Consider the following 12,068-nt stretch of genomic DNA (forward strand, 5'->3'; position numbering starts at 1 on the left):
CCATCGAGTGTGGCAATGTATGTATTCTGACAGGATATCCACACACAAGTGACGTGCCACCAGCTGCTGTCGCCAGGAAGACACGTCTGTCTCTGCGCCGATGATTGGGATGGTGCTGTGATCACCACGCAGATCACCACGACACTCTCAGACGACGCGGAAACGGTGGCACGTAATCGTCCACGTCTACAGGCCTGATCCGGCGACTTCGCGCAGGTTGTCATCGCGCCCGTTCAACGCCACACGACGTTTCTCTGCCACTGCCTACCGTTCTAGGACGCGGCGCAGTGCGAAATCATCGAGCCATGATGCACTTCGGAGTGCGATTTTCAAAAATCAAAAAAATCTCGCCACTGACATCTCCGCCGAGACGTTGAGATAAAAATACGGGACCATGCGCAGCTACGAAGCGCACGCACGCGACCTTCCAACCATCATTGCACCATGTTGCATCGACAGTGACGTGAACGTTGTCGACGCAATCGTGGGCTCCGATTATCCGGATACCAGAAACGCGCGCATACAAAAACCAAGTACAAGGCCGTTTCGCCTGTTTTTCGCGCGATTTTCACGGACTGCAAATGCTGGTCAGTTTTCCTTTTGCGATGCTTGTCGCCGAGTGGCTGCCGAGCCCGTTGCAGTGGGCGTACCTCGTGCTGGCGCTCGCCCTCTCGTACTATGTGCTGTCGCCGTCCCGGTCCCGGCTGCCGCCTGGCGACGCGCCCGTGCGCGGCCACGACCTCTGCTGGTTCCTCCTCGACGACCAGATCCCGTTCATCATCAACGCGTTCCAGACCATGGATCGCATTTCGCTGGACGAAGCGCGGTCGCTGGTGCAAGCCCGCATGGTGGAGAAGCAGGACCGCCTCAAGCACCGCATCGTCTACCACCATGGCCGACCGTGCTGGAGTCCAGACGCCAACTTTAAGCTTGAGGACCACGTGTACGCTGACGTGAATGCCAACGTGCACAACGAAGCCGAGCTCAAAGCGTATGTGAGCCAGCACTACACGCGCGACTTGGACCGCTCCAAGCCGCTCTGGGAGATGATCCTCATCGAAGACTACACCCCGAGCGAGAGCGTCCTCGTCATGCGTTTCCATCACGTTGTCGGCGACGGCATCTCGCTGGTGTCGATGATGTTTAGTGCCGTCGACAAGGTCCCGACGCCAACCGCCGCGCCCGTCAAGGTCGGACAGACGGCCTCGAGTCTCTCGCTGCTCAAGAACGGCGGCAACAACATCGCCGCGGCCATTGGCCAGCTTCGCCCACGGGATGTCTCGCCGTACCGCCCGCCGCGCGTGAGCGGCAAGATGCGCGCTGCGTGGAGTGGCAAGGTTTCGCTCGCGGACCTCAAGTTTGTCAAAAACACATTTGAGTGCTCGATCAACGACGTGGTTGTCGCGTGCGTCACGGCCGGGCTGCGTGCATACCTCGAAAAGACGGGCGGGCTCAAGGCCACGGCGCGCGTGCGTGCGAGTCTCCCGGTCAACCTCCGCGGCCCGTCGCCGAGCGCGAACCGGCATCTCCAAAACTACTTTGGCATTGTCTACTTTCAGTTCCCTGTGCACGAAGCCGACCGCCTGACGCGCTTGCACCTCGTCAAAGCCCGGGCCGCATCCATGAAGGCCTCGATCGAGCCACATTTGACGCTCCTCGGTCTCAGCGTCATTGCCAATCTCCCGCTCTGGCTCGCGCGACCGCTCCTGCATGTCATGAGCAGCAAAGCGACGCTCGTCTTCTCGAACGTCCCCGGTCTCCAAGAGCCGTGCTCGTTTGGCGGCAAGCGGCTCCACGATGTGCATTTCTTCGCACCCGGCGGGTTTCTCCCCATCAACATCTCGGTTCTTTCGTATGCCCATGGCGTCGACTGCAACGTCGGGGCTGATGAAAGCGTCTGCGACGACCCGCAGTACATTGCCGACATGTTCGTGTCCGAATTTGAAGCGCTCCACGCGCTTGCCAAAGCCCGTGCGTCGACGTAAGGTGGTCGTATCTTGTCGATCCCGTCCTAACTTTTTTGTTGTGTGTGTGTGTGTGTGTGTGTTTTCTTGCGAGTGTTATTCAACGTAAGTCTCTTCCCGCAGTGGCGTTAGCGCGATGCTTTGGTTGCCTTTTGGCCACGGTGCCGGCGGCCGCGGCCCGTCGGCGGGTGGTACTTGCGCTGGCAGTTGAAGCACGCGCGGCTGAGCCACGCCGACTTGTTCTGGATGCTTTCCTTGCGCAGCTCAAAGCTCACTGTGATGCCGACGGCGCGGAACGGGTCGGCGGTCGCGAGCTCCAAGAACTTGGTCACGGCCTTCTCGTCGAACGCGTGGCCGTCGGCTTGCATGCGGTCGACCCAGCTCGTGGTCGCGGCGCGGACGTCGTCCGCCGTCATGTCGCAACGCAGCTCGGTGGGCGCGTGGATTTGTATCGACTGCTTCTGGATCTCTTGCGGTGTTGGCGCATCGTAGAGGTACCCTCGCTTGACCACGACCTCGTCGACCGAGTCCTCTGTGGCCGTTGGTGACGCCGACGCGTCGTCGCCGTGGTCCTTCTCGCCCTCGAGTTTGTCGTTATCATCGTCGTCTTGGTCCGAGTCGTTGCCGCTGCGTTCCGACGACGTGCTCGGGCTTTGCGGCTCTTTCTGCGTCGGCTCGTCCGTCGTCAGGTGGGCGAGGAACGGGTCAAACTGCAGTGCATGAAAGGCCGTGCCATCGTCCTCGTCTTCGTTTGCATCGTTGTTTTCTTGCGGCACGTACACGCGGGGTGCTTCGCCAAAGTCATGGAGCAGCATGTCCTTGGCAAAGGTAAACTCGACGTCGTCGGCAGCATCGTCGTCGTGGCGTGGCGCTGTGTCCACGCGGTGGCGCGGCGAGCAGATCATGCCAAAGCTCGGCGCGGGCTTGGCGCTCAAGCTGAGCTCTTGGTCGTTCTCTGAGAGAACGGGAGACCCTTGGGGCTCGAATGTTGGCGCGTCGGTTTCGACCGCGTCCAGTGGATGCAATCCAAGCGACGAAAAGGCGAGGTGGTCGGGCTCGGACGCTGGTAGCGGTGGCGACAGTTCGCTGCTATTGTTGTTGCTGTCGATGCTACTGCTTGGCGAGTGGCGCTGGAGCTGCGGAGGTGGCGCCGGGTAAAAGTAGCCAAACGGCGCAGGTCGAATGTTGGCGCGTCGGTTTCGACCGCGTCCAGTGGATGCAATCCAAGCGACGAAAAGGCGAGGTGGTCGGGCTCGGACGCTGGTAGCGGTGGCGACAGTTCGCTGCTATTGTTGTTGCTGTCGATGCTACTGCTTGGCGAGTGGCGCTGGAGCTGCGGAGGTGGCGCCGGGTAAAAGTAGCCAAACGGCGCAGGTGGGTACGGGCTGCGGTACAGCCCGTACGGCGCGGGCGGCGGCAGAACAAACGCGCTGAGCGGCGGCACCTGCAGCTGGTAGAGGCTACTGTGGATCGCGCTCGGATCGACGTACTGGCCTTGCGACAGCTGCTGTATGACCGACGCGACAAAGCTCAGCGAGGGCACGAGGTCGGGCGGGAGGGCGTGGGCCTGCAGCAGCACGTGGAGGACGTTCGGGAGGTACGGCGTCATCGGCGACTTGGTCGGGAAGGCCATGAGGAGGCTGCTGGACAGCGCCATGCACCGCGCAACGAGCTCGTCGCTTCCGTTCATCGAAGAGAGGAAAAGTGCGCGTTGACGGAGTGGCCGATGTATCCGGATATAGATACCATATCCTCGGACGTATCCGGATTATCCGGTGTCCCTTGGTGCAATGTCGATGGTTAATTCAGTTGTAGAGGTACAACCTCTCAAATCGCATACGTTCGGCAACTTCAACCTCGAATTCCGAAAGACAGGGCGCGTGTTTCGGTGCTTTGGACCATGCAAGGAAAGCCTCGCCGTAGCACCTGCCGCGATTGTTCATTATCGTAGCCTGTGGTTGGTACGCAAATGCCGAGAATGTCCCAGTAGGCACCCTTTTCTGCCGATCGTACAGCTCCGCGTGCCATCCTTCGTACTCGGCGGCGGGGCAACACGGCGAATGAATCTCAATTCAAATGCGACGGCCTTTATGCGGAATGCGGAGGTTTGGTGAGGTGGGTGGCACCGACATAGGTCTCGTTGGCGCTCAGTGCCATGTCAGGGATGTGCGACTTGGAGAGAAAGTGACCTTGGCGTCCGTTTTGAAGCGCGAGGTCCATTTCTCGAAAGAACGCTTCCTGCGTAAAGCCCAAGTGCGCTTCGACCTCGGGTCCGCGATGCAGCTACTCATCATTGAGCGACGAGCAGGGGACGAGAGCGGCGACGTACTTGCTCGGACTTGCGCCGAAGTACGCGATCTCGCCAAGACTCTGCGAGACGGTGCAGCGTTGGCGCCTACGCTCAACCCGAATGATGATGGATATCCATATCGGCGATCGCACCCGAAGGTGCTTGTAGACGACGATGTGTGCCATGCTGGCGAGGGACGACGGCACCAACTCGGCCACAAGCTTCTTCGGGACAATGCCGCAGTGGGGGCACACCCCTACGCCTCGCTTGCAATACAGAGTCGGATCGTTGACGCACCGGAAAGTTCGGCGGCGGCGCTTGTGCGGCGGCCATGGGCGACGCGACAAGGATCGCAGATCATGGTGGAGAAGGCGATTTCGACATGAGGTGCAGTCAGTAGGAGACAGACAACGGTGTCGCTCGTCGCTTTGCCCTTCTTGCCGTCGCCCGACCGAAGAAACCGGTCAATGAGACGCCCATCGGCCTCGCTGAGCTATACATGCACACTCTCCATACGCCGAGATACATGGCATAGAGGGTACATCGTCACTGAGCACGACGAGGTCGTAGCTGGGCACGACATTGTTGACCGCCGCGGCTTTGCTCATCTTGGCAAAGCGCAAGAGGGCTTGCTAGGATGTCCAGCTGACGCGGTGCGCGTCGCCTTACGATGCGTACCTCGCCATTCATCGCGAGGTCCCACTCGAATTGCTCCTTCCGCAAGATCTTTTCATTGGCCACCTACAGGCACACATATACGACAACTTGTCCACGATGCCGTATCTCGGGGATACATGCAGTTTGACGTTGGCCTGGATCAAGAGCGTCCGCGGCGGCTGGTCCATGAGGTGCGTGAGGTTCGCGTTCTTGGTCGTCGGCGCGATGCGCAGGGCTTGTCCCCCCAGACTCGAGACGCTGACCAGCTTGCCCTCGAAGAAACTAGGATTCTATGAGCAAGCCGTTCGTGCACGTACGTTGTCTACAAGAGAAAGGTCGGGGCGGCGTGCACCCGGTAGCGCTTGGCGAGCGCTCGTGACTCGGCCAAGTCGACTTTGACCAGACGATACTTGTGGTTGGTGATGTTGGCTCTAAGAGGGCACAATAAGACGTCACTAGCACGTCGTCGTCGAACGCCTACACGAGCGACTGGGAGAAGGCGTGCTTTTGGAGCGCGTCCGGCTTCTCGCCAAGTACTTGGTGCACGAGCTCGAGGACCTTCTCGGCGTGGCGGCTGAGCCGGTCGTCTTCGCGCAAGCACGCGACGAGCACGATTTGGTCGGTGCCACAGTCGGTGGCCAGAAAATCGTCCAGCTGCGCCGCCGAGACGACTTCCAGGCGCTGGCCCATGGACACGGCGCTGCCTCCAGGCACCTACATGGCATACACCTTTCATATCGACCGTCTCTATAGTACGGCGCACTTGAATGTCAACGCTGTAGCGACCGCTCGCATTGCAGAGCACCGCGGTGCGCGGCAGCACGGGGTTGGCGTGCTCGAGTTTTTGGCGAATTTCAAGGGACGCGAGCCACTGACCGTCCTTGTTTTGAAGCTTCTGGAGCAAATGTTTGGTTTCGTGCGCCTGCATGGGCTGCCCAAAGAGGGTCGGCTCGGTCCCGACTTCGAACCCGGTCGGCGGCAACACGGGCAACTCGGCCAACGTTCGCTCACGCGCATCCTGGAGCCAATGGCCGCTGCAGTACGGCGTCACCTTGCACCCCTACGCGCGATGATTTCGGATGCGTTGACGCTTGCGCACCTCGTAGGCGTCGAACTTGCGTTCGAGGCCCGTGACGACCTCCTTGATGGACGGATGGCGCAGGTCGACGCTTCGTGGATGCTGCTTGCTGCGCTTCTCCAGAGCCGCCAATTCGATGTGTTTTTGTCGCTGCACGAGATTGGGACAGCTCGTATCGACCAAAAGCTTGCCCCGCAGTGGCCCCGACGTGATCCTACTACGGCTTGAACGCGCGTCGTTTGACGAGGCCGTACCGGCGGCTGTGCCCGAGGTATGTGTCTTCGCGCTTGAGCTTCTCGCCGCAGTTGAACTCGAGCGCCACACCGCAGTTGACGAATTTCACCGACACGTTTTTGCGGTCCACGTATTTGAACGTCATGGTTTCGTTGAGTGCAATCACAATCGGGTCCGTCGGCGGCGTGCCCGCGTTCTGCGCGTGCGGGTTCCAGCGCCATTGCTACATGCACAATCTGTCTTATAGTACGTGGACACAACCTTCGTACGTGGACGATGTCATTGTGACCGTCCGAGAGGATCGCGCCGTCTTTGGTCAAGACGAGCTTGGTGCCGTGGGGCTTGCCCGCCGCGCCGACCTACGTGCAAACTGCTAGAATCGGAAAGCGACGTTGAAGAGACATACGACGTGTTCGTCGATCGAGCACAAAATGCGCTTGAGTCGGTTGTCTAGAGTCCACCACTTGTAAGATAATATATAAAGCTGGCATGTTGCGGACTCTCGTAAAAGGTGTGGCGGCGCTGAATCGCATTCACCTTGCTCACACACACGGCGACGCGACCTGTCTCGTAGCTACGCATGTTGGTGGTGCGTCATCGTTAGAAGCGCCTCGTACGTACTAGCAAAAGCCGCAGCCATCGCTGTCGAACACGACAGCCTGCTCGCCTGTCGGGTACGTCAAGTGGAGATCCGCCTTCTCGTCGTCTTTCTTGGCGCCGACTTGTTCCTTGGCCACTAGCACATCCTAGTTGTTGTAGCCACTGTCCTCGTCGACGCGAGTACCGAGCGCATCCAGCGCCTCTTGGTTGTTTTGCATTGCTCAAACTAAGAATAGCGGCTAACTGGAATGAATCTCACATGTCCATTTCTCTTTATTAACATGGCAGTCATCGTCCTGCGTGCTTAGCACCCACCCGCGTAGACAGTAGGGAACGACGAGTTGTTGTTGTTGTCGTCGGGGCACTGCCCGAGGTCCCCGTTTGAGTGATGGGAGTTAGGAGTCATGGTGGTGATGACCATCCTCGTCGTGGTGGTGGTGGTGCCCCGTCTCGTCGTCGCTGCTGCTGCTGCTGCTGAGCGTTGTAGGGCACCGAGACGGTGATGTCGCTCGAGTCGTTCGTCACTGAATCGGACGACGTCTTATCTTTGGTAGCCTTGCATTCCGCAGCTGGCATCGGCTCGTCTTCGTCGCGGTTGGAAAAGTACATGGCCACTTCGTCGCGAAGCTCGAACGATGCCGCGGCCGACCACTCGAGAAGCCCTGTCTCGGGACTCACGTGAAGGTGTTCGAACGGGTCAAATTGGTGCTTGGTGAGTGTGTGCCACCGGCCCATGTACTGGCGGTTCACGAGCGACCCGTGCCAGCTATGGAAGATGGACCCCGGGACATAGCCCAGCTGCACGCCGTACTCGGTCGCGACAGCTTGCCAGTCCAAAATCATCTGCGAGTACGCGGGCGCGACGTTGCAGTTGGACGGGATCGAGTCTTGGGCGCGGCCGAGGATCGCCATGGCCATATGGCGGTCCGCCGAGCCGTACGAGCGCTCGATGAGACCGCCCGTGGCAAGGAAGACATCGCGGTGCAGCGCCCACGCAAAGCCCGGGTGCCAGTACTCTTCGTGGTCGTTCGCGACGTTCTTGAGCGCGGACGCGAGCTTGTTGTTCATGTGGTACTGGTACCCAAAGCCCTTGACGACAATCGGCGTCGGGTTCTCAAGCGTTGCGGTCTCGAAGAGCTGTAGCATCGCGTGCGGGTGCAGTCGGTCGAGCGTGTCGCTCACCACGTGCGGGCTCTCGAACGTAATGTCGGCGTCGACGTACGCAAAGTACTCGGCGCAGTGGGCCGTGCGCTGGAGGATGTTGCGCACCGAGAGGTTGATGAGGTTCTCTTTGCTCCAGATCGCATTCACGGACGGCGTCCGCAGGTTGAGATCGTACTGCCCGATCACGTCCAAGCTCACAAAGTCGAGGCTATCGTACGCGATCTGGGCCACGGCAATCTCGAGCGAGTCCTGGCCGCGGAGCGCCGCCTGCAGCGCCAGCAGGTGGCGGTGCGTTTGCAGCAGGAGCCGCCGCCGGCTCGCAAAGCCTTGCGGGTTGGAGTAGACGAGGATCACATGCAGCGTCCGGGCGCTGGGCGCGGCGACGTCGTGCGCGGCCTCCTTCTGGCACAGCGCGCCCATGCTCTTGGATTATTAGCGGTCTTGGCGACGCGTTACTCACGCCAAGATCTAGAACCGCCTTGATCTTTACGTTTTATTATGCGCCTGCGTTAAAAGGTTAAAAGGCCTCGCCACGCGGTCTCTCGGAACCTGGCGTCCTCAGCATCATCACGCTCGTCATGGCATCGCCCGTCGCAACGGCAGGGTAGCGTGGGCGTCGAACTCGTCGCCTTCGAGCTATTACTCGTGGCTCTTGTTGCTGTTGTTGCTGCTGCGGCCGCCGATCATTACACCGCAGGATGTCGATGGGTCAGCCATGGTCGCTTCCACTTCGACCGCCGGCGGTGGTGCTTGGAACGGCGCGAGTAGCTACCTCCTTACACACGAGTAGCTTTGGTCGACAGAAAATTTCAACCACCGGACGAGACAGGGCAGCGCTGTCTACCGCACGTAGAAGCGATCCTGAACGATCTACATACAGGTACCACTACGGTACATTTCGTCGACGTTGAGATGTGAATGGCGCTGCGAGGGTTTGTTGGGAGGGTGCTCGGCCTGTCGGAGGAGATCCAGCAGCCAAGATCGCCAGCTGGTCAGCGCAAAGCAACGGCTTCGGATGGACGCGCAGCCTCCTCGTGGTGTGTTGCTGCAGCTTTGGTCGTCGTTCTTCGAGCGACGACCGGCGCAACGTGCGAGGTCGTTCGCAAGGCGCACGGACCGGCGTTTTAGCGTCCGTGTATGCGTTATAGTAAAAACGCATGGTGGGTTAAAGTCCGGGCGTACTTTACTGGACCGCCGGTTGGCGGTGGGTTTTAGTATTTGACTGCGACCGACCGACCGACCGCTGGTCATCCTTGCTGCCATGGACCGCTTCGACGTCGACGAGCTGGACTTTGAGTCGGTCGAGCCCGTCCGGCCGAGCTCCTTCGATGGCACGAGCGCGCAGAAGTTTGACATTGCGATCCGCGCCCGGCAGGCGCTGCCGAGCCTGAGCCTCACGGCGACGTGCAATACGAAGCTCAAGCAGCTCGATTGGCGCTTCGTCAAGAAGGACAAGGAGGTGTCCATCCATCGCCTGGAGCGCGAGAAGCACGGCAACTCGCTCACGACGCGCGTGAGCTTCCGCATTAGCGTCGAGATCAAGTCGTACCTCGAGACCATCATGGACGCGCTCGTGCCCAAGTCGCCGATCGAGTACTTGCACATGGAGAAGCGCATGTTTCCCAAGTTTGTCGACGCGGCTGTGTTGCACCAGGTCGAGGACGACGAGGTCTCGGAGCTACCGACGTACCCGCGCCACTGCGTCAAGTGGCACGCGTCGCACCTCTTGACCAACCGCATCACGGGCCGCATGGGCACTCCGACCGACTTTGTCTTTGAAGAATTCGCCGACGTCGAGACCATCGAGAACGTGCAGTGTGGCTTTGGCTACATCCAGAGCTGCGACTACCCCGAGGTACAGGTTATGGCTCGTCCCTTCATGCAACATACTATCGTAGGCGGACCTCCGCCGCGTGAGCGCGCTTAAGTGCAAGCGCGGCCTCATCCGCAAGGGCGTCTTCCTCGTGCAGCCGAGTGCGCCCGACTCGGTCATCCACGAAGTCACGGCCATGTACATCATGGACTTTCCCAAGAACCTTGGCATTAGCGTCGATCGCATCATCTCTGCGTACGCCGATCGGCTGCGCAACATTCGCGAGATGCTCATCAACACGCTCTTCCAGCCGATTCCGATCTTGCCGCGCGACCAATGGGTCGACGACCGGTGGGACATCTCAACGACCTTCATCGTCGTGTCTCACAAAAGACGACGTTGCTAGGTCCCGGCGCGAGTGCTGTGTGTGCACACAGACGTTCACGCTGGTGCGGGCGCGACACCACTGCCGCGCGTGCGGCGAAGTCGTCTGCGGCAACTGCTCGCGCAAGTGGTCGGTGCCCGTCAAGAACAATGGCGAGCTCCTCACGCGGCTCTGCACGCCGTGTTCGCTCAAGGCCCGCAGCAATCTGATGCCATCGGTGGTCCACACCAACCGGTTCTCGCGCTCCAACACGACCTTGGGCCTCGACCCGCCCATGACGGACTTTGAAATGCATCTGCACACGTCGTCGTACCACCCGCATTTGAACTCGCTGCCGCTGCAAAAGCCGATCTTTCACTCGGTGCGCGTCGGAGCGTCGGCGTCGGTCGTCGACGACACGGTGGCCGCCGTCGAGGGCGCGTGGCACCAGCTCGTGACCGGGCCCCTTCAGCTCAATCGACCGCACTTTGCCCTTGTCAACTACTCGTGTGCGCACGACCCGCACTTGATTGCCGAGACACTGCATCGGCTGGCACCCGAGCTTGTTTTCTGTGGCGCGGCGCTCTCGATGGAGAAGGGCGACGTGACGTATTTTGAAGGCGGCGTGGACGGCAAGCTCGACAAGTACCCGCATTTGCTCAGTCTCTGGGGCCTCTACGACGTGGACGGCAGCTTTACGGCCAACGGCGTCGGCTTTCAAGGCATCGAACCCAAGGAGGCGACGCGCCAATGCATCAAACAGAGCATTCTGGATCTCGAGCTCGGCCCGACCGAGAGTCCGGTCCGATACTCTCTTCTTGGATGAGAAACGATTGAAATGGATTCGTAGGACATGCTCTGGCTCATGCCGACCGACGGCTACGAGGAACCCGTGGTCCGAACGGTCGAAGGCATGCTGGACACGTCCGCAACGATCCTCGGTGCGACCAGCAAGCACAGTCGTCTCTGCGGCAGCGGCGCGCACGGCGTGTTTGTCATGACCGACGACCAGCCCGGCATCGTCTTGGCCATGTGCAGTCCCAGCATGCAAGTGACCGAAGCGTACTTTACGTGCTACGAGCCCAACGAACGCGTCTTCTCGGTGACGAAAGCCGACGGGAAGCGCCTCCTCGAGCTCGACCACCAGCCGCCGCTGCAAGTGCTCAAAGACGTACGTCCGATCGTGCTACTATATATGTATCCAAGGCGTGCGTAGGGGCTCGACCGCAACAAGCGCAAGCTGTACATGGGGTCGCGCCAAAAGGTGTTTCCTGCGTTTGGGCGCATGCAGAAAGGCCTTGGCGGCGACGTCTACGTCCAGCAGATCGAACCCGTCGGCGTGCACTCGGACTTGAGCATGACATTGGCGGCGACCATCAAGCGCGACGACCAGCTCCGCCTCATGTCGATGGATACCAAGATGATCCCGGACGACATTGCAGCGGGGTACATGCATCCTATCGCGTGCATTGATGTCCAAACTCTCATGAAATGACACGTAGACTCCATGCGTGCCGGGAGGAGGAAGAAGTGATTGGCTGCTATGTGACGATTGGCGCGAGCATCCTCCAGCACTTGGGCGACGACGCGCCGCTGCTGCGTGACGCGGTGCTGCACGGCATGGGCCGCAACCTCTACTCTGCGATTGCCGGCACCGTCTCGATGACGCAGATTGGCATCATGACGGGCGCGCACAAGCTGTCGTACGGCAACGGTATGGTCGCCGCGCTTCTCATCACCAACACCAAGCAAAAGCGGTCGGTGGAGCGGCGCAGCAGCCGCGCCCAGCGCCGGTCGTTTTAGTCAGCCCTTTTTACTAATTAGCTTATTCTTCTTGCCCACAACGCCTTGTCCAAGGCACGTCCCCATAAAACCGCACAAAAGGGCGCGTCGCACGACTGGCT

At 60.1% G+C, this 12,068-nt stretch overlaps 5 protein-coding genes across 5 annotated transcripts; 2 read left to right on the forward strand and 3 right to left on the reverse strand.

Annotated features, from left to right (window-relative positions):
* Positions 1 to 598: 598 nt before the first annotated feature.
* SPRG_00540 (hypothetical protein) lies at positions 599 to 1,985 on the forward strand (the record flags this gene model as incomplete). The annotated part of the gene is made up of 1 exon (XM_012338767.1): positions 599 to 1,985. The coding sequence occupies exon 1, from the start codon at positions 606 to 608 to the stop codon at positions 1,983 to 1,985; it is 1,380 nt and encodes a 459-aa protein (XP_012194157.1). The 5' UTR covers positions 599 to 605.
* A 107-nt stretch (positions 1,986 to 2,092) lies between these two features.
* SPRG_00541 (hypothetical protein) lies at positions 2,093 to 3,654 on the reverse strand (the record flags this gene model as incomplete). The annotated part of the gene is made up of 2 exons (XM_012338768.1): positions 2,093 to 3,100; positions 3,169 to 3,654. The coding sequence occupies 2 exons, from the start codon at positions 3,652 to 3,654 to the stop codon at positions 2,093 to 2,095; spliced, it is 1,494 nt and encodes a 497-aa protein (XP_012194158.1).
* Positions 3,655 to 4,052: 398 nt separating this feature from the next.
* On the reverse strand, positions 4,053 to 7,061 carry SPRG_00542 (hypothetical protein; the record flags this gene model as incomplete). Its single annotated transcript, XM_012338769.1, has 17 exons — positions 7,008 to 7,061; positions 6,845 to 6,959; positions 6,724 to 6,797; positions 6,630 to 6,673; positions 6,493 to 6,582; positions 6,244 to 6,446; positions 6,011 to 6,203; positions 5,675 to 5,971; positions 5,393 to 5,625; positions 5,238 to 5,342; positions 5,049 to 5,193; positions 4,933 to 4,995; positions 4,797 to 4,886; positions 4,552 to 4,747; positions 4,407 to 4,510; positions 4,294 to 4,359; positions 4,053 to 4,247 (listed from the first exon to the last, which is right to left on the reverse strand). Exons 1-17 carry the CDS (start codon positions 7,039 to 7,041, stop codon positions 4,053 to 4,055), a joined length of 2,247 nt encoding a protein of 748 aa, XP_012194159.1. The 5' UTR covers positions 7,042 to 7,061.
* A 164-nt stretch (positions 7,062 to 7,225) lies between these two features.
* On the reverse strand, positions 7,226 to 8,466 carry SPRG_00543 (hypothetical protein; the record flags this gene model as incomplete). The annotated part of the gene is made up of 1 exon (XM_012338770.1): positions 7,226 to 8,466. The coding sequence occupies exon 1, from the start codon at positions 8,405 to 8,407 to the stop codon at positions 7,226 to 7,228; it is 1,182 nt and encodes a 393-aa protein (XP_012194160.1). The 5' UTR covers positions 8,408 to 8,466.
* Positions 8,467 to 9,211: 745 nt separating this feature from the next.
* Positions 9,212 to 12,006, forward strand: SPRG_00544 (hypothetical protein). Its single transcript, XM_012338771.1, has 6 exons — positions 9,212 to 9,842; positions 9,886 to 10,151; positions 10,207 to 10,966; positions 11,015 to 11,335; positions 11,381 to 11,610; positions 11,667 to 12,006. Exons 1-6 carry the CDS (start codon positions 9,249 to 9,251, stop codon positions 11,965 to 11,967), a joined length of 2,472 nt encoding a protein of 823 aa, XP_012194161.1. The 5' UTR covers positions 9,212 to 9,248; the 3' UTR covers positions 11,968 to 12,006.
* Positions 12,007 to 12,068: the final 62 nt, after the last annotated feature.

This window comes from Saprolegnia parasitica (assembly GCF_000151545.1).
Source record: "Saprolegnia parasitica CBS 223.65 unplaced genomic scaffold supercont2.2, whole genome shotgun sequence".
Taxonomy (NCBI): Eukaryota; Oomycota; class Saprolegniomycetes; order Saprolegniales; family Saprolegniaceae; genus Saprolegnia; species Saprolegnia parasitica.